This window comes from Mus musculus, chromosome 17 (assembly GCF_000001635.26).
Source record: "Mus musculus strain C57BL/6J chromosome 17, GRCm38.p6 C57BL/6J".
In the NCBI taxonomy this organism is placed as follows: domain Eukaryota; kingdom Metazoa; phylum Chordata; class Mammalia; order Rodentia; family Muridae; genus Mus; species Mus musculus.
In genome coordinates, this window is record NC_000083.6 from 25,099,548 (window position 1) to 25,120,258 (window position 20,711).

Consider the following 20,711-nt stretch of genomic DNA (forward strand, 5'->3'; position numbering starts at 1 on the left):
AGTAAGAACCACAGAAGCAGCCTGTGTGTCATCTGTAGCCTGTTTATTCTCACAGGAACACAAGTGTTGCACAGCCCATGGGGAGCCAGCAGCTAACATCCCCATCCGAGTATAGTAAAGACTGAGTAGCTGTCTCCTGTCTTTACTCTTGAGGCCCTGCCCATAGAGCCCAAAGTTCTGCTCTCAGGAGGCAGGTCTCGGGCCCCACACCCCAGCCCCAATTCTGTCAAAGGTTGTTGTGTCCCTTGGCACAGACCCCCCAGTATTTTTAGCTGAACGCTTAGCCTGGCCAAGGAATAAGTTAACAGCAGGGGTCAGATTGATAGGAGCCTACTTCATGCACACAGGGACCAGCAGCCTCTCCACATAGAGCCCAGGCGTGTGGACTCTGCTTGTCAGAGGTCTTCCCTTCTTCCAGTGCTGATGGCCCAGGCTCCATTCGGGCCCCTGTGGAGACTCCTCAGGGCTGTGGAGAGGAACTGGACAGGAGCTTGTCTTTGAGTCTCTCCAGAAGCAGCAGAGCCCTTACTGCCAGCTCCCTACAGTCCTCGTCCACATCCTTCTCAGCCACATCTACCAAGGAGAAATAGAGAACGTGTGAGTGACAGGGCAGTGCCAGTTAGTCCACGTCTGGTCCTCCACACTGCTCCTCACGGAGCCCGAGAGGCGTCTCTCTGAGGGATCAGACAGGTCAGGTGCATAGTTCAGGTGCCCAAGCACTGACCTGGATAAAACCAGTCAGAGAATACAACCTGGGAGATCTATCTCACATGACCCTGAGAAGAACCTGGCATTGCCAAAAGATGGCTGACAGCACAGGGAACTTGGGGAATAATGGATGGGACCTTCTGTGACTAACCATCAGAAAGAGCAAAGCAGTAGAAGACACATAGGCCCAGGCCTGCCCACTAGTCCTGTGGAAGCCAGTTTGACCTGTCTCAGGTCAGTCACAAAGCCTGTCAGAAGCTGGGGCTCTGGATATGTCCTTCCCAGTGGGTGAAGTGTCAGAGTCTGCAGCTGACTTTTAAGAGAATATGCAGTGGTTCTAGATGGATGTTTCCAGCATTCCATACCTCCATGAATACCTGTCTGGATTTGACTTGATTTTTTTTTTAAAGATTTATTTATTTTATGTATATATGTACACTATAAGCTGTACAGATGGTTGTGAGCCATCATGTGGTTGCTGGGAATTGAACTCAGGACCTCTGCTTGCTCCAGTCCAAAGATTTATTTATTATTATATGTAAGTACACTGTAGCTGTCTTCAGAAGAGGGCGTCAGATCTCATTACGGATGGCTGTAAGCAACCATGTAGTTGCTGGGATTTGAACTCAGGACCTTTGGAGGAGCAGTCAATGCTCTTAACCTCTGAGCCATCTCTCCAGTCCCCTGGATTTGATTTTAAACAACTCTCAGTATGTAGGCCTGGCTGGCCTAGCACTCACTATGTAGACCAGGCTAGCCCTGAACTCAGAATTCCATCTGTCTCTGCCAAGTACTGAGATTAAATGAGTGTGCTGTTGTGTCTGGCTTTGGATTTGGGAGCCTTCTGAGTTGTCTGTTGAGACCCAGGTAATAATCCCCAAAGAAACAGGGTAACAGTTGTCCTCTGGTTCCCCCACATTTATGTCATCACGCCTCTCAGAGGTGTGGGTCAGACAGGACAGACCCACTCAGACTGGCTGGCCTAGCCCCATCTACTCCAGCCACTCCACATCTGGTGTCCCTGTTCTGGTCCAGACACTAACCTGCCAACCAGGATCTGGCTTCCAGTAGCTCATCTGGCAGGTCCCCCAGCAGCCGCTCTGTGGGTACACTGAGGAGGACAGAGGACACAGCAGACAGCAAGCCCCGGCGCACGTAACTACCAATCAAGAGGGTGGGGAAAGGTGAGGCACGGCTTTGTGAATGAAACCCCAACTAGCCTATGGGAAGGGCCTCCCATACGGATTGAGTCCAGCAGGCCAACTGCAATAAAGCTCATTGCAGCCCTATCTGGGCCTCCTCAGGCAGGACGGACTACTTGTTAGGAAATGTCGGGCATGCTGCCTTGGAGACTATGCTGTGCTTAGCCCCGTGGGCCACTCACATGTCAACGTGGAAGCGAAGGGCCCATACAAACTCCAGCAGGGCCTTACCCATAGGCACAGCCACCTAGAAGTCAGCACAGGGACAGATGGTGAGGGGGTTGCTGTGTTCATTTCCAACACTTGCACCAAAGAAAGGATCCCACCTAGTCAGGGCGCGCCTCTGAGTGGGGAGGCATGCAGTGCCTCATGGAGCTCTGCACAGACTGCCCCTAGGGTCAAAGGCAGGGGACGATGTATTCTGCGGGTCCAGTGCTCCCCACAGGAGCCACGCAGAGCTCAGGTCCTGTCCCGTGAGCACCGGAGATCATCCTTACAACTGCACTGCTGTGAAACTACATGGCAGGGCTTCCAGTCCTCATTTCCAACTCACTGTGGTGTTAACAGCCAGGTACATCAGGGACGCTAAGGTGTGGGTCAGTCTTCCAAGTACCAACTGATCATCTCCTAAAAGGTCGAAGGTCACCAGAGGCCTACAACATAGAGCTGAGTGAATGGGGCAGCCCCAACACCTAATGGTTGGCCAAAAAGAGCCCAGAATGAGCACCATGACAGAAAGCCAAACCCTTGGAGGCTCACATAGTCTTCCTCCCACCTTCACACCCTGGACCAGTGTGGCAAAGGACAAGCCACAAGGGGAAGGCATTTCCAAATGCCTCTACACACCCAGGCACACGCCAGGCCCCGAGTCAAGATTACACTCTACATTGCTGCAGAAATCTCAAAGGCTGAGCATGGGACTAGGCTCAGCTGCAGAGATGGGAGGAGGTAGGCAACGGGTGACCAGCAGGCCAGCAGCATTGACAGCATCTTCATAAATCCAAGATCAAAGAACGCAGTAACGACTATGCCCTCATCACAAAACTCAATAGCAAAGGGACCTTCCAGAATATTCCACACCTTTTAACTCAAGCTTATAAAATAATTCAAGCCCACACTTATACCCTACCGTGTCACAACTACTGTTCACAGGTGTGTCTAAAGCTCCAGAAACCTCACCTGTCAAAGTGCTGAAGGAGGGGGAAGAAGAAGTAGCCAGCCACAGAGCTGAATTCATTGGGGACGCCTGACAGCTCCCGCTGAGGACAGCCCTGTCAAACACACAGCATTAGTCAAGGTGCAATGCTACCACCATCTAGTGAAGTTATGCAGACCCCTTAGGCTTGCCCTGGCCTTCCTGGGTCAAGACCCTGTGGAGAGGACACTTAGTCTCAGGCTACTGTGGTCTGACAGCAAAGAGTTCCAACCCTGCACATCAACCAGGCAGAGCTAGATAGTCCTCACCATGGGATGACCTGTGCACTGTGGCAAACTAAATAGCCTGGTCTCCAGCCCTGAGCTGCACTCAGTATCTCCAGACACCATAGTTCCAGGGTAATTTTTTGTTGTTGTTTCTGATGTGGCACTCATAAGACCTGAATCTTCACTTCTATGTTTTGTTTTGTTTTGAAACTTTTAAAAAAAGATTTATTTATGTATATATGAGTACACTCTAGCTGTCTTCAGACACATCAGAAGAGGGCATCAGCCCCCATTACAGATGGTTGTGAGCCACCATGTGGTTGTTGGGAATTGAACTCAGAACCGCTAGAAGAACAGTCAGTGCTCTTTATCGTTGAGACATCTCTCCAGCCTATTTCCATGTTTTAAAATCGTGTTGGTCTGACGTGATTCAGTTTGTATGTAAGGTCTTGCTGGAAGGAACACCGATACTGGAGCTGATCCTACCTGTGACTGAGTTCCCTTCAGCCAGCCCAGACCTAGAGCTGCGGCAGATCGCACCCTGCGGGTCACAAACCCTTTTGGGTTGCAGATCAGATCCTGCATATCAGGTATTTGCATTACAACTTATACCTGTAGCAAAATTACAGTTGTGAAGTAGCTGAAATGACCTTATGGTTGGAGGTCATGACAACATAGGATCTGAACAGAGTCCTGTTACCTTCGAGAACCTCCGGGTCTTGCTTCTGATCCGCTCCTCCACAACCACCTGCCAGTCAGGAGCAGCGACATTGCCAGTCTGAGAAACGGCTAGTGCTGGTGAACACATGGTGCCAGGAACGGGGGGACCGTGCTGGGAACGTCTCTGCAGGCTCTTTGGCCGAGACAGTGCCTGGGCAGCCAGAACAAGGACCTAGAGAGAAAGATGTCATGAGCAAGGGCTGGAGAAATGGCCAAGAGGTTCGGAGCACTCACTGCCCTGGCTGAGGACTCAGGTTCCCAACACCCACACCTTTTCTGGTTTCCACAGACAACTCATACACATATCACACTAACATACATGCAGACAAAACACCCATATACATAACATAATAACCAAAATGTTGAAAAAAGACTCAGAGTATGTGTCTCAAGGGAAGGATGCTGTTAAAAAAGTAGGTTGGCATCCACAAAGCTCTGCAGCCTGGGATGATACTCAGCCACAGGAAGAATACATTTGGTTTATCCTATAATAGTAAATTTCATGTTGTACAAAAATATACCAATACAAGTGTTATGTAAAATACACATCAGAACTGGTTACGATTGGTTAAGGATGCCCGATGACCTTGTAGAGGACTGGAGTTCAGTTCCCGCCGTCAGTGTTAGATGGCTCTCTACACCTGTAATTCCAACTGCAAGGAATCCAACCCCCTCTTCTGGCCTCACAACACTGCACACTCAGTGCACACAGGCATATGCATGTGAACACAAACCACACAAACAGGGCCAACAAGATGACTCAGGAGGTCACACACACACACACACACACACACACACACACACACTAATAAATAAACCTATTTTAAAGCCACACAAACAAAAGACTTCTCTGCCAGCCTGGTGAGCCTATGATTGGTAGAAAGACCTGCTTCAGTCTCTCATGTTCCAAGAAAGCATGGGGCAATCTTTGGCTACAGTCCATACAGGTCAACCTCCCAATTTAGTGCAGCCTGGGCCTGACAGGGACAGGGGTCTAGGTCACTTACGTCCAGGATGTCCATGCGCTGGCGGAGGCTATAGTTTAGGCCATAGAACTGTGAGGTCAGATACTTGGCTACCTGGGTAGAAAAGGAGAAGCCACTGTGCTAAAGCTCCAAGACTACCCAAGGGCTAATCGGGGCCCAGAATGGGGCCACCAGGGTTTCTGATGCTCCCGGTCTGGCTGGGGTCACCATGCTAGGACATACCTGCTCCGGGTCTGTGACTGTAACAGCTACCAGAGCGCTCTGGCGCAGCTGCTCAAACTCTGCTACACAGGTCTTCTCTTCCAGGTGCAGTAGCACTTTGGCCAGCTCCACACTCACCTGCACAGGGACAGGAGCCAGAACTCTTTCAGCCCCATATTCCCAGCCAGCAATACAGTGCCACCCTCTAAAATCTGGGATACACATGCCACAAAGAGAACTGCCACCCCAGAGTTCCCAACCTCCCCACATTCCCTGACACATCCTCTTACTGCTCACCTCCCGAGTGGCCGTGGGGCTCCTATATACCAGGCCCTCAAGCCCCTTTAGGGACGCCTCCCAGCGTTCCATGTCCTCAGATGTAGTCAAAGCTGCACAGAACCCAGACAAGCCAGTGAGTCTCAGCACTGACTCCAGTATGCAGTGTCAAAATGAGGCCTGGGAGTAGCGTTAGGACAAGGTGAAGTGGGCCAAGCCCAGGTACCCCTCAAAATAAGCTATCGTGGGGTAAGCACAATGGCCTGACCTCAGCGAAGCCCACCTTCCACGCAGTCTCGGATATACAGGGGCTCCTTGCTGCTCTTCAGCTCTCTGTCCCCTGACATGTCATAGGGGATGAACTCATCGTCACTGCAGAAAGACAGACAGACACTGGATCTGTCCATCCCAGCCAGGATTTAGGATTATCTTTTAGGATTATCTGAGGATACTAAAATTCCCTCCCAGGAACCCGACACATTCGGGAAACAACCACGTCGAGAAGGAGCAACACAGCACTGCCTAGGCTCCTGCTTCAGACTGGCAGGAAGGTGAGGAGGATGGGACTAGCACCTTCCTGCATGTAGTCAGCTCGCCCCTACACGTGACCAGAAAGCCACCCTCAGCCAATCCTTGGACCCACAGAGACCAAGGAGCCCCACTCTACCTGTCCAGCTCCGAGTCAGAGCCCTGAGGCTGAGTTGGGGGGACATCACTCTCCACGGCCTTTTCTGGCATCTCTACAGGAGACTCTGTGTCAACAGGAGCTGGGGATGGGCCTCTAGCAAACAAGCAGCAGCCGGGTCACCCAGGATAGCCTTGAGTGCCCCATTTCCCAGAGAGACTTCTATGATTTGCCCAGACAAGCCCCCTTAACTTTTGTCAGAAGGACTCAGGATGGGGACTGGGAATGGAGAGGCCCTCACCGTGACACCGAGGAGCAGTCACCCGCAGGCTCCGGGGTAGCCAAAGCCAGCAACTCACGGCTCATCTCGTCATCTTCATACTGTTGCAGATACACTGGAGTCAGTGATGCCACAGGCTTCTGATGCCACCTCCTCTCTGACGGGCAACCCAAGCCAACCCTCCTCTCATGCCCCCGAACTCATTTCACAGCCTGGCCATCACCTTTTCTGAAGCACCTTCCAAATGCCCACCTCAAGGTGAGCATGGTGCTAGGTGTGTGCATGGTGCTAGGTGTACTGAGACGCTGCATGCTGACACACCCAAGGACAGGACTCAGCAGAGACTACATCTGCGGGCTCATAGTGAAGCCATGCAGGGCCCAACACAGTCAAGGCCTGTACTATCCAACCTGGCAGTGCCCATGCCAATTAGTGGGCCGTAGAGGCTGACTCACCCCACACCCTGCCAGGCAGAGCAGCCCTACTGTCTCCTGGACTCAGAACACCCAGGTCCAGCAGACCAACCCCAAGGCAATGGCTCCTTCTCGCCTGCCTAACCACGCCTGAACACATCACATTCTCACAGACTTGGCCCTGACCCCACACACACCCACTCCCAGCCACTAAGAGCTGGAGTCAGTTAGAGCTGCCCCATGCATGAAGCCTTGGCCCCTGGCATGCCCAGCATAGGATACTCCTCAATCCCAGATCCTGGAAATGTGGGGTCCTAGACGAGCTGCTGTGTCAGCACGGGTACCCCAGGGCCCTGTCGCCAAGAGGACAGAGAGATGACGGCCTACTCACTTGGAATTTCAGGAGAGGCCCCTCAGGGTGGATCCTGGAGCTGATGACCTCGGCCACAATCATGCCCAAGCGGCGCACAGGGGGCAGGCTGCTATCCAGGCGGCACTTCACGCCTGCCATCATGCTGGCCAGCAATTCTTAAAGCACCAAACATGAACCCTGAAGGGTTCGTCAAAGTGTCGGGGGGTGGGGTGTGCCCACACCACAGCCTGCTCACCATCCCGGATGTCCTGCAGCTCCGGCTCCCCGAGGTGTGCCAGGCAGACAAGGATGGCCTTGCTGATGTAACACTGCTGCTCCAGGGGTGTGTGTCGGACAGCACTGCTGCAGCCCCAGGTCTCCAGCAGCTCCTTAAGCACCTGGCAAATTGCAGAGCCTCAGCCTGCTCGGGCAGCGGCTACACCACAGCCACCCGAGTCTCAGGCCAGAGCCTACAGCTGTCCCAAGGGTCTGCGTGTAAGTGAAGCCCGACCCCTGTCCTCCCCATCAGAAGACAGTCCCTCGACTGCCCTTCTCCCCGGATACCACAGGCTCGGAGGGACGAGAGGTGCTTACCTGTATGAGGAGTGGCCGCCGCTGACTGTCTAGAGCCAAGTACCCCAACAGGCTCTGCACCATGGGTGTCTATAACAAAAGTGGGGTCCTGTCTACCAGGCAGAGACTCCTCCCTAGAGGAATGGGATAGAATGGAGCCAAGCTCCAGCCTCCCACAAACAAGAGAGCAGCTCCCATGTCCACCTCTGCACCGCCAGCGCCAGCTGAGACGTTTTATATTCTCCATCTCAACCACACTTCAAGACTCAAACGGGCTGTCTGTCTGATTTCAGACCTTGAGGCCCTTGTGGTAGAGGACACTTTCAGTGTTGGATTTCTCAGCCCAGCTGCATAGCAGCATGCTGCTCACCCCACTACAACTCTCTGGACACCATCCTTTTGGTAAGGCTTCAGAACCTAGAGTCTTACCGTGTGTGTGTGTGTGTGTGTGTGTGTGTGTGTGTGTGTGTGTGTGTGTGTGTGTGTGTGTGTGTGTGTGCGCGCGCGCGCGCGCGCGCCCCCCCCGCAGAATCCAATCCCATAGAGGTAGAGGTCCAAGCGTTTGTAAGCTTCCCTGTGTGGACACTAGAAACTAAGCCAGGGCTCTCCACAGGAACAGTCAACACTCAGTCAGGCACTGAGCCATCTCTCCTTTTTGCAGTTTTTTTATGACAGGGTCTCACTCTGTCGTCCATGCCGGCATCAACCATGGCAGCCTGCCTCCACTGCCTGCTGTTAGGAGAGGCTGAGCCACTGTACCCAGTCTTGACTCATGCATGCTTCCTTTACCTTCCTTATCCCATGACTGAGGTGGCCGATCTCCCTGTCGCCCCTCCTGCTCTTACATGGGACACTGCCGTGGCAGATCCCCAGTTGACCATCCATTTCCTAGCTTAAGCTTCTTGATCTAACAGTGTATGGTAAACTGTTAACTATTCTCTCTGCATGTCTATGTGCACATGTGTGCAAACTGTGGAAGTATATGAATGAAGAAATATGTAGGTTGTTTATGTGTGCGGTCACATGCACATGTGCATGCATACATGTATGTGGAAACCAGAGGTCAACCTCAGGTATCACAACTTAGGAGCCATCTAACTTATTTTCTGAGACAAGGCCTTCCTCTTATGGAGTTCTAGTTGTCCTACAACTTGCTATGTAGACCAGGCTGGCCTGGAACTTACAGATCCACCTGCCTCTGCCTTCCACGCTCAATGGTAAATGGTAGTGGCCCTAATAGGCTCATATATTTTAATACGTGGTCCCTAGTTGGTATAACTGTTTGGGAAGCATGTGGCCTTGTTGAAAGAAGTGTTTCACTAAGGGACTGGCTTTGAGGTCTCTAAAGACTCCATTCTTGGTATCTTCCTCCTTCTCTCTGCCTCCTACTTCAATATCAAGATACAAGCTCTCAGCTGTTGCCAAACCCATGTCTTAGCTCCGCCATCACAGACTCTAATCAACCCTCTGAAACCATAAGCCCACATGAAACGCTGACTTTTATGAAGTTGCCTTGGCCATGGTGTCCCTCCAACCTTGGTTTTTCAAGACAGGGTTTCTCTGTATAGCACTGGCTGCCCTGGAACTTGCTCTGTAGACCAGGCTAGCCTTGGACTTATAGAGATCCACTTGCTTCTGCCTCCTGAGTGCTGGGATTAAAAGTATGCACCACCATTCCTGGCTTGGAAATAGGGTCTCAGACCTGGGACTCCCCAGTTTAGCTGGGCTGGCCAGCCAGTGAGCACCAGATATACATCTGCCTCTGCCTCTCCAGCCAAGGTGACAGGCACGTGCCACCATGTCCAACTTTTTATGCAGATTCTGGGAGGTTTAAACTCAGTCTCCTTGACTGTATGTCAAGAACTACGTGAACTAAGCTATCTCCCTAATCTCAGAAGATGCCCTCTTTCCCACCTGTCTCTGTCTCCACAGCCTTGTCATCCATGAATGACTACACGAAGTTCATTCTAGCATCTCAAGTTCTTGTTTGTGGCATTCTCCCATTGCCTGGCTTGTGACAGCTGAGAACAGAGCGCTGGACTCAGGGACAGACAGCGTGGCTGCTCTTTCATCAGGGGTCTGTGGGGATCATCTCTGCCTTCATTTAATTTCTGTGCGCTACCCCCCTGCCCTCTTGAAGGATGGCCATATTATTAAAGTGACTCCATCCCTGCACCTGCACCTGCACCTACACCTACACCTGCACCTGCACCTGCACACTGCTGCTGCACCTGCACCTGCACCTGCACACTGCTGCTGCACTGCCAGCTCAGGTTACTGGGAGGACTCTGCACAAGTGTCCCTGCATGCAGTAGGTAGGTAGGAGTTACTTCAGTTTCACCTTGTCTCCTCACATCTTGATCCTTCGCACAGGAACCAGAGAGAGTCCATCTCTCCTCAGATTCTCCACTCCTCCACCCAATGGCCTGGTCTTACCCACTGTCCTCTTGCTCTCTGGCCACCAGGGGGACCCAATACCAGCTCAGGCCAATCTGAACAGTCAACCAGCTAGCTCTCTGGATTCCAGGTCTCAGAGACCTCTGGCCTATCCTGTCAAATCCTCTGAGCCAGGCCTCCTCCTCCAAGCCATACTCCTGTTATGCATGCCTCTTGGTGTCAACGCCAAGAGATTAAAAGCATGTGTAAAAGCATGTGCCACCAAGCCAGGTCCCTTCCACCCCCCCCCCTTTTTTTTGAGACAGGGTTTTTCTGTGTAGCCTTGGCTGTCCTGGAAGTCACTTTGTAGACCACGCTGGCCTTGAACTCAGAAATCCGCCTGCCTCTGCCTCCCAAGGGCTGGGATTAAAGGAGTGCGCCACCATGCCCGGCTCCTTCCCCCATTTTTAACAACAGTTCTTGAGACTCGGAAAGCACATATTCCCCACCCCGTCCCGGCATTCTCACCATCCAGGCATTCTCACCGTGTGCTGGTACTGCAGGAGCAGGAGCTTGCGGGTAACCACAAACCGCGCTTTCTTATTCTTCACCACCAGGTTCCCTAGTAGTCGTGACAGGACTTCAGGCCTGGGAGGCAGGGGCAGAAGGGACCTGAATCACAAGTCAGCCTTAAAAGACAAGGAAAACAAAGAGTATGGTGCCCTGTGCCCTGCCATCCACTCAATCTGTCTAGGCTAGCCCCTCTACAACCTAAGTTGGTCCTTAATCTTTCTTCTTCCCAGAATAAACGTGAACATCCATGGGAGGCCTGACCCCATCAGAGCTGAGAGGATCAACCCAACAAGGTGGGGGTGGGCACAACTAACAGCCAGCCTGGAAAGGCAATGGTGAGAGGTGAGCTGCCCCAACGGCATAGAGCATGGGCTCTAATGCGGCACCCAGGAGAGCAGCAGAGGGAACAGCAGCAGCAATGCTGGAGTCTACCCTGCAGGCCCCCTGCTTACCTGGGAGCAGCCTCTACAAGTCCTGTCAGCACAGCCTCCACTGCCCGGTCAGGCACCTGCTCCACCAGGCGCCAGCACACCCGCTGCCACAGACAGCTGTCCTGGGTGAGCACTGTCAGCTGGGGCACCAGCACACTCAGGATCTCTCCTGAGGGGACACAGAGGCCCTGGGCTTCAGGACCCACCCTCAGCGTGGGAGGGAGGGAGGGAGACCAACAGGGGCACCCAGTGCCCACAGCCCCACAGGTTCACAGACATGGGTAAGCCCAAGACAACATCAGCAGACCCAGGGTCCGACCCAAATGAGGCGATCCCACTGAAGGTAAGCATCGACTTACATGTCAATGTATGGGACATAAAGTGACCCTCACCCTCCTCTAAAGATGGGAAGGTGTCATGGACTACTCACTCTTTCGGCCCTGGATGCAGACCTTCCCAAGAACTCGAGATACGAAGGAGACAGAGCAGTCTAGGCCATCTAAAATGGAAAGCAAGACAAGACTACAAAACAGGTAGGCAGGAAAAACGCTGAGGACATCTGACTGTACATGGCAACCTCATGTTTAGTGGCCAAGTAAGCTGTAGAAACAGATATGCATGTCAATCTAACATGAGGAGAAACCTAGACAGAGCTGTTTTTAACTTGAAAATCCAGTAATATGTGCTTTAAAAGTGTCACACGCAAGCTGAACGCTGGTAGCACATGCCTTTAGCCCCAGAACTTGGTTGACAGAGACAGGTGGATTTCTGAGTTCATCGCCAGCCTGGTCTACAGAATGGGTTCTAGGAGAGAGGCTACCCAGAGAAACCCCATCTCAGAAACCAATTAAATGAAAACAAAACATTATCATCTCAACAATGCCAATGATCCTCCTACATCACTGAGGAGGCGCCAGACAGGACCTGGCCTAGGAGTCAAGTACTGAGGCAGAACTGGGCTCTGGGCAGGGTATAGACATCAGCAGCCACTGCCCACAAGGCCCTCCCTCCTTGGCAACAGGGCCCTGGGGTACCCGTGCTGACACAGCAGCTCGTCTAGGACCCCACATTTCCAGGATCTAGGATTGAGGAGTATCCTATGCTGGGCATGCCAGGGGCCAAGGCTTCATGCATGGGGCAGCTCTAACTGACTCCAGCTCTTAGTGGCTGGGAGTGGGTGTGGGTGTGTGTGGGGACAGGGCCAAGTCTGTGAGAATGTGATGTGTTCTGGCGTGGCAAAGAAGGAGCCATGAGAAGGGCAAGAACAGCGAGCAGATGGAATGGCAGCCTCCCAGCAGCAGAGCTGAGATGATGGTGCCTTCCAAAACACAGTCATGGAGCCAGACACACCATGACAGAGGGATGGGAGCAGGCTTCAAGGACAGAATCCAAGTGCCACTAAGAATAGAGTGAGACCCTGACTGTCTCAAAAACAAGACAAAGCAAAACAGATCAGAAAGTAGTTTCTGTAAGAAACTAGGGAAGACAGAGGCTTGGGCCAGTTTGGGGCTATGCCAAAACTCCAAGGGACCAGCTTCCTCTGAGGTCACATGGGTAAAGGACACAGGAGCCCTCAGGGTGCCGGGCTGAGCCCATGGAAGCAAGCCAAAGTGAAAACTTAGCTAGGAGCAGACTGAGAGAAAGCAGCCAGAGTAGCTCCCGTTAGACCAGAGTGTGCATGTGACAGGCACGAGAAGGAAGGCGGGGACACTTCAGGAAGAGGCACAGGCTCATCGGTCTCTCTGGCCTGTATCTGACAATCCAGGAATCACGGTGGCCCTTCCCCAATTCCCACTCTTGGGATATGTACCAGGGAGAGCCAGTTGTCATGACCCAGAAAAGGCAGAGCTAACCTTGGACGCCTACAGGGTGGTCTCTAGAGATCTGTGAGTGACAGCAGTCGCCATAGTGCCAGACACACATGTGAAAAGCACCTGCCCTCAGAGCCAACAGTCAACACTGGAAACCACACCAAAGACACATAGATGAGCAGGCTCACATAAGCACAGACCTGGACCTCAGCACACAAGGATGCTTCTCAGAAATACAAGCAACTGGGCAGAGAAAGCAGCCTAAGTCTGGTGACTTTGCCTAACACCCAGTTAAGAACCAAAGGATACTAGGGTCAAAGCCAACTCCCCAAGATCACAACCCAAAAGAGATGAGAGGGTCTGAAGCAGGACAGCCTCTAACCTGCCTGACGCCACATTTCTGACACTTAAGGCCCCGCCACATTTCTGAGAAGAGAAGGGAGAAGATAGAGGCCATGAGAGATGTCGAGGCAGGGTGCTCACCTTGGAGAAAGTTCACAACTGCCTTTAGTGCCTGCACAACCTCCTGGCCAAGCAGAGGGAAGTAGTTCTGGGGGAAGAACTGGGTCAGGTTGTCCCGCTGGAGACAGTTGCCCAGGAGATCAGGTAAGCCCACAACCTTGCTGAGCAGCGTCTCCTGGAACAGGGGAAAGCTGGGCTTTGTCTGTGGCCGACACTGCTCCTCCATTAGAGCAGCCACTCTGCCCGTGCTCAGAAATGTGTCCAGCAGCTGAGCCATCTTCATCAGACGGAAGCTAGGGCTAAAGAATACCAAGTGTATTGGGCAGAGCCCTTAACCCCCCACCCCCCTCTGCCTAGTGTTGCCTTCTGGCCATAAAGAATCAGTCCCAGGCTAAGGAGATGGCTCAGTGGTAAAATAAGCCCTGCAAACATGATCCACGTTTTAAAAATCCAGTAGTGGCGCATGCTCAGCACTCAGAAAGCAGAGGCAGGTGAGTCTTGAGTTCGAGGCCAGCCTGCTCCACAGAGCAAGTTCCAGGACAGTAAGGTTCACAAAGAGAAACCCTGTCTCAAACAACAGCAGCAATAACAACAGAGCCAGGGGAGACAAGCACAGTAGCACACAGCTTAATACCAGCATGCAGGAGGCAGAGGCAGGAGGGTCTCCATGACTTACAAGTCTATTCAGTGAGTTACAGGGATAGTCAGGGCTGTTTGCTGAGACCCTGTCTCAACTCTCTCAGCCCCACAGCCCCCCCAAAAAAGCCAGGTGAGGTGACAATATCATGAAGTCCCAGCCCTAGGTATACAGAGGCAAGTGAATGCCTGAGATTCCATGGCCAGACAGCCTAACCTAGCTGACAACCTTCCAACAGATGAGAGACCCCATTTCAAAAACCAAGAAGTTGAGCATGGTGGCATTCTGGAGGCAGAGGGTAGAGAATCTTTATGAGTTCAAGGCCAGGACAGCCAGAGCTGTCAAAAGCACCAAAAAACAAAACGAAACACACAAGAAAGAATTAGTCCCAACTACTTCCTAAGGATTTACATTTGCCTATCAGCTGGAAAGCTCTTCTCTTCCCCTGCTGAACAGCCAGTTACTCATAGGATGTCCCCGATCCTGCACAGATAGACACCAGGCCTTCCCCTGTTCTGGCCTGTTGGCACAAGTCTTTTTCTTTTCTTTCTTTCTTTCTTTTTTTTTTTAAGTTTTGATATTTTATGTGTGGGTGTTTTGCCTGTATACTACATGCACGAAGAACCTATGAAATCAGAACAGGGTGTCAGATCCTCTGGAACTGGAGTTGCACTGAGTTGTGAGCAGCCATGTGGGTGCTGGGAACTGAACCCAGTCCTCTGGGAAAGCAGCCAGTGCTCTTAAGCACTGAACCATCTCTCCACCCCCACACCCCAGCAGTTTATAAAACCCCAGCTTCTCACAGCCACAGATCCTTCCAAGGACTGCCATTCAACCGGATGTGGGACCTGGGTACACAGGGATCCATAGCAGCAATGTGGTAGATAAACATTTAAAACCTGACATGTTAGCCGGGCGGTGGTGGCACACGCCTTTAATCCCAGCACTTGGGAGGCAGAGCCAGGTGGATTTCTGAGTTCGAGACCAGCCTGGTCTACAGAGTGAGTTCCAGGACAGCCAGGGCTACACAGAGAAACCTGTCTCGAAAAACAAAAACAAACAAACAAACAAACAAAAAAACCCTGAAATGTCCTGATGATCCTGAAAGTGCCACAGAATAAAGAATGGGCCCAGTAGAAGACAACAAGTGACCTTTAGGGCATCAGCTAGGGACAGTGGAGACTCTCTGAGTGCTGATCTGCAAGGAACCCTATTCTTCCTCCCAGCCTTCAACAAGAAGGAGTGAGGCCAGGCTAAGATGCAGGGTCCTTCCCCTTACAGTTTTAAGGTGTTGGGAACCTTCTCAGAACTTGGGCGCCCTGTTGCTCACTAACTGCTCACCCAGCAGTGCTCTCAATGGCTTCCATCAGCACCAGGAAGGCTTGGTCTGGAGGGCCATCCAGGAAGAAGCTCTCCCAAAGCCGCTCCAGCTGGCCACCGGGGGACAGCTCCAGCCAACCTGGGCTCAGCTTGCTGACCAGACATCTAAGGACGGCTGAGAAGTGGACAGTGGCAAACTCCTCCTTCTCCTCAGGAAGAACTGGATCCTCGGTTCCACCGAGGTATCGTTTCAGAGTCCCCAGGGTAGAAAGGATATGGCCAGCATCCTCTGAGGATGAAAGGATGTGAATGGCTTCCTGGACGGTGAGCCGGACAGCAGACAGGGCTGGGTCCATCCTGCAGAACAGGGCTGAGGGTCCGAGAAAAGCATGTTAGAGTGTCAAGAATTCTTCCCATGGCACCCACGATGTTAAGGGAGGAAACAGTTGGGCCGGTTCCAAATCTCAGGCCCCACCCCCCTACACACACGCACTTACTTCTGCGCTTCCAGGCGCTTCACTCACAATCTCACTCACGCTCTCCCGTCCTTCTTCCGGGTTTCCCGCCTGCCCGATGATCTGACAGAGCTTCAGTCCCGGACTGCACCGGTGCACTGTGGCTGTCTCCTCTGTCAAACCCACTGATAGTTGGATGAGTGAGTGGCTTGCCAGGGTGCAATAACTAAAACTCCTCCTCCGTCTGCAGCTCCAGGTTAGCACCCAGCCCCCTAAACACGAGGCCTTCGGCTCGTATGGGAACTGGCCATGCTGCAAGGCAGGACACTGCAGCCCCGACTGGACCAACCACTCCTACAGGGTTCCTCTGGCCAGCATGCTTCAGAGCCGAGGCCACATGCTCCCTCTTGCGCGCCGCTGATTCGCCACGGCACCAGGACCACGCGCCAGATTCAGTGTCAGCTGAGGGCAGCTGTGAATTCGAGTCGCAGAGCTCACGTGAAACCTGCACGGATATTTAGAATTTCTGGGGCTGATACAAACGCGTGGCTAGGGACGAATCAGCGGCGCGCCAACGCGCTGATGACCGCAGCATCTGCGCCTGCGCAAGAGGAGGAAGAGGCGTGGCCTAAGAGCCTACGGTGGGCAAGGCCTGAGGGCAGGACTCCGGTAGGCGTGTCCGCTCTATTGGTCCCCTGGTGACTGCTGTCTCTGTTTTCCTTAATTCTGGAGAGACTTTCCCCAGCACATTACCCCACTATGCTGCCTTGGGTCGGATGACTTTCCACTCTAGAGCACTAATCAACTCTCTAGGCGCCCTGAGGGAAACAGAATAAGGAAGCCAGGAACAGCGGATATGGCCAAGTTGTAATGCGGATGCGCTGATGTATTTGGTGGTACACAAGGGTGCACGTTTACTGCGAACACGCAAACTGCGTCTAAACTGCCCTAAATGAAACACCACTAGCTGAGTAAACACCCAGGGATCCTGACTGTCGTCTGAACTTAGCAGTGTGAAACATTCCATCATGGCAGAACTTTTCTTGACCATCCTGATCTGGAAGATACATTGAGGGAGCAACATTTCAGCGGAACTGGGTGTGGGTGGAAATCTGAGCAAGCTGTATTCATTCAACATCATCAAGCAAAATTACCCTTCCTGAGCAGGAAATGAGCCCACTCAAGGCTTAGCAGTTAGCAGAGCATACCAGGGGCCAGAGCGATTATCTTAGAGGTTAAATTACGTGTGGCTCTTGCCAAGGTCCCAAGTTCAGTTCCCAGCATCCATGGAAGTGTTACCGATCAGCCAGCCAGGATCTCTACACAAATAAAAACTGGGGTTAGTCAAAGAGAAGGTCTTCAAATGGTAGCTTTCTTTTTTTTTTTTTTTTCTCCATGTTTGGCCTCAGTGAGAGATGGCAGATGACTCCCCTAGTATTAGGGGACTGGAGGCATTGGGACCCTTAGCCCTAAAAGTATTCTAGCTCTTACGTAGGTCAGGAATCCTTGGCTCTTTCCTGTGGCTGGTGCAGCTTCCACTAAGCAGATTTGGTGATTGTAGGGACTCTTCAGCCCTACAGCTTTACAATTTTTGTGTAGACCTTCGCTCTTAATGACAGCCAGTGTTAAAATTCTTGGCCTAGGGTTGAGACCTCTTGGCTCTCTGGAACTCATCTGGCATCCAAGGCTATGCCATCTCTTCTCTGGTTTAGTCAATTATCCTCATTCAGTCTCAGTTTCTGCACTCCCCTGATGCCTTGGCTACTGCTTCCTCAGCTATGACAAAACTGACTGTCCTGTCCCTTTTGTAGCTTGGCCTGCCAATTGCTCAGCTGTCTCTGCCACCTCTTTTTTTTTCATGATAACAGCTTAGCCCACATTACTGAGAGTAGGCAAGCAAACCCTGGAGAGGAGCCTTTTACTGTACCTAAAGCTGCAACAAAAGGGAGGAGATGAGGAAAGTCTCTCCCAGAGGGAGTCAAAGCGGCTGCCTTCAAATCCTGAAAAGGGGCACTTCCTCTGCTAACAGTCTTTGCACCAGCCTCTGTAGTTCCTCAGCTAGGCCACCAGAGGACGTGTTCTTCTCAACCTGGTCGAAATGGTTGCAAAAAGCCTTGGGGCTGTATCTTCCAGACCTGAAGCAATTTGCAACCTTGTAGTTTTCTCAAGGCCCTCAGAGTTTCCTGGATAGTCAGAGCTGGCATTAGGGCAGGCCAGGAGTTGTTGACTGGCAATTCTTTTGCTAAAGCCATCCAGAATGGAAAACCTAGCAGTTGCTAGTTAAGAGCTCGTGTCACCTCAGCACCCAATATTTTTGCTTATTTTTCTGGAAATGAATACCAGAGTGCTTACAATAATAAATGTTAACAGTGCTTAGCCCCTGGCCAGTGTTCAGGCGGAGATGGGTGTCCTTATTTGTTTTAGAACAAAGGGGTGTTAGGAGGATCCAGTCTTCACTTAAAAGTAAAGGTACAGGGCTGGTGAGATGGCTCAGCGGTTAAGAGCACTGACTGTTCTTCCAAAGGTCCTGAGTTCAAATCCCAGCAACCACATGGTGGCTCACAGCCATCTGTAATGAGATCTGGTGCCGTCTTCTGGGGTGTCTGAAGACAGCTACAGTGTACTTACATATATTACATTATTTATTAATAAACAAGTTTTTTTTTAAAGTAAAGGTGCTCCGCTGGCAAGCTTGATCCCCTAAGTTCAGTCTTCAGGGCTCACTTGGTGGAAAAAGAGAACCAACTCCTCAAAGTTGTCCTCTGCCCTTCACAAGCACACACACTCATTGCTCCCACAACCACACACAAACAAGAAATGAATGTAATGGTAATTGTTCTTCAAAAAGACTAGACCTGGGAGCTGGGGAGAAGGTTTACTAGGCAAAGTGTTTGATGTACAAACATGAAGATCTGAGTTCAAATCCCCAGAACCCAATATCAAAGCCAAGTGAAGAGGCATGCATCTGTGTTGCCAAGGAGATGTAAACAAAGTCTACCCCCCTCCTTTTACAGTACTGATGATAAATAAGCTGAAGTACATTTCCACCAAAGTTGACTCTGAGGAATCAGTGAGTTTATTAGGCTTACTGACAGAGCAATGGGTGAGGGGGTATAGGCAGTAGCAGAGGTGACCTTAAAGCAGTCACACTGGAAGGTCTGCCCCCCAACAGACCCCCATGACTGTGTAGATAGAACCCTTCCCTAATTTTTTCATATCTCTATACTCTGTCCCTTCTCTGAGTCCCCCATGGCTACAATGAACTAGGGCAGACTTGCATATAACTGATTGGGAGGAGGCTGGATACTCAAGTGAGTATCCCCTGGCCCTCTCTGTCCTTCCTCTATGAGGTATCACCAAGTCCCGGGCATGATGGTCATTTCCAAGTTGATGGTGACAGATGTCTTGGAGGATAGTCCTGCACAACAATCTGTGACCCCAGAATCAGAACAGGGGTGTAAGAGAATAGTGTGTGGAGAAGAGCCTGCCAGGTAGCCAGTGAACCCGAGAACTAGTGAGGTGCTGTTTCAAAATAAAATGAGGAGGTGGAGACCTGAGTAAGGCATGCGACTTAAATGTGTGGTGTCTACACATGAGCCTGTGAGTAAAACACACACAGAATAAATAAATAAATAATAAAGGTCAACACTGGGTTCAGTCCAGAGAACAGACAGTAAGAAACCACTCAAATAGAGTTGTCAGAACACATGTGGGGCGCTGTAGAAGTGAAGGGGGTATCTCCTGATGTAACCAAGACTTGAGAGTGGGGTGTGGGAGCCCCAGCATGAGACATTCCTGAATCTCCATCCCTAAACTGCAACTCCATTACCTCTTGACCCGTCCATTTTCCTGAAGTTCACCCTCCAGGACTTCCCAGTGAAGGTAGGGTTGGGGATACGTTTCTGGAGTCTCAGTACCTACAAAGGCCTATACTCTTTGCTCTTGAGTTATTCACATGAAATAGATGCACTATTTTATCTTTTTGCCATTGTTTTTTTAGTTATTTTTGTGGTGCCATGGATCAAATTCCGGATCAGCATAAATGATAAAGTCAGCTGTCCCCTTGGAATTGTCCCAGTCTCCTGAACCAACAGTTTTTCTCCCTGGATACTTTTGTGGCTTTTTTCCTCTGTCTGTGATGTTCTGATGTTTGACCAAAGGAGCTTTAATGGCAGCAGCCAGCCTCTGGGATGACACTCTCAGTGGCCTGTCCTCTGGGAAGACACTATGGCTCCTGTCATCTTGGAAATGCTAATGCTTTTGTTGGTGACACTTTCCTGAGTTGTTCTTATTACTACAAACTAGGCTTCTTCAAACAACAGAACATTATTTTCTCACAGCTCTGGGGGTCAGAGTCTGAACCCAAAGCAGCATGCTACTGCAGAAGTTTCTTCTGGTTTCCAGAGGCTCCAGGTGTGGCCCGCCCCAGCAGCATTGTTCCCATCTCGGCCACCGACTTCATTGGGCCTCTTCCTTGGTGTCCTCTCTGCCCCTATCAGGATGCTTGCTGTTGAGTGCAGGGCTATCTGGGTACTCCAGGGTTACTTTATCTTAAGATGTTGCCTGGACGTTTTTCCCCATAAGGCTATATTCACAGGTCCTGGAGCAGAACTTGGATCAATTTCCTCAGGGACCCTCATTCATCCCCCTGCACAGCCTGTAACCAAAAGCCAGGCAGGGAAAGTCAGGTATGTCTAGCTTGATTTCAACATTACATAATACATTTATCAAAATATCATATTAACTCAAAACATGTGCAATTTGTGGGACTGAGAGAGAGAGAAAGAGAGAGAGAGAGAGAGAGAGAGAGAGAGAGAGAGAGAGAGAGAGAGAGAGAGCAAACACCTATAGTCCTAGCTGAGGACTGAGATAGATCATTTAACCCAGG

General features: G+C 51.3%; 1 protein-coding gene across 7 annotated transcripts; it reads right to left on the bottom strand.

Annotated features, from left to right (window-relative positions):
• Positions 1-21: 21 nt before the first annotated feature.
• On the bottom strand, positions 22-16,427 carry Telo2 (telomere maintenance 2). 7 transcript variants are annotated; one of them, NM_001163661.1, is made up of 21 exons: positions 15,866-16,420; positions 15,390-15,738; positions 13,433-13,710; positions 11,569-11,637; positions 11,160-11,307; positions 10,680-10,782; positions 7,780-7,848; positions 7,442-7,583; positions 7,225-7,361; positions 6,442-6,521; positions 6,183-6,296; positions 5,799-5,887; positions 5,537-5,628; positions 5,261-5,377; positions 5,060-5,131; positions 4,033-4,224; positions 3,090-3,181; positions 2,464-2,563; positions 2,093-2,157; positions 1,752-1,867; positions 22-573 (listed from the first exon to the last, which is right to left on the bottom strand). In NM_001163661.1, the coding sequence occupies exons 2-21, from the start codon at positions 15,722-15,724 to the stop codon at positions 461-463; spliced, it is 2,523 nt and encodes an 840-aa protein (NP_001157133.1). In that variant the 5' UTR covers positions 15,725-15,738; positions 15,866-16,420; the 3' UTR covers positions 22-460. The 7 variants fall into 7 exon arrangements, 5 of the variants coding, with proteins under 5 accessions (NP_001157133.1, NP_082156.2, XP_017173133.1 ...); NM_027880.2 differs by having other exon boundaries at positions 15,893-16,358; XR_385366.4 differs by having other exon boundaries at positions 23-573; positions 1,752-2,157; positions 2,237-2,563; positions 15,866-16,427.
• Between the last annotated feature and the right edge of the window lie 4,284 nt (positions 16,428-20,711).

Bases quoted from the DNA above. Each gene is read 5' to 3' on its own strand.
- Telo2 (NM_001163661.1), bottom strand. From the start codon at position 15,724: ATGGACCCAGCCCTGTCTGCTGTCCGGCTCACCGTCCAGGAAGCCATT. The intron at 7,584-7,779 runs GTAAGCACCTCT...GCAATTTGCCAG, and splicing joins GGCGGCCACTCCTCATACAG to GTGCTTAAGGAGCTGCTGGA. The intron at 1,868-2,092 runs GTGAGTGGCCCA...CTTGATTGGTAG, and splicing joins CTTCGCTTCCACGTTGACAT to TTACGTGCGCCGGGGCTTGC.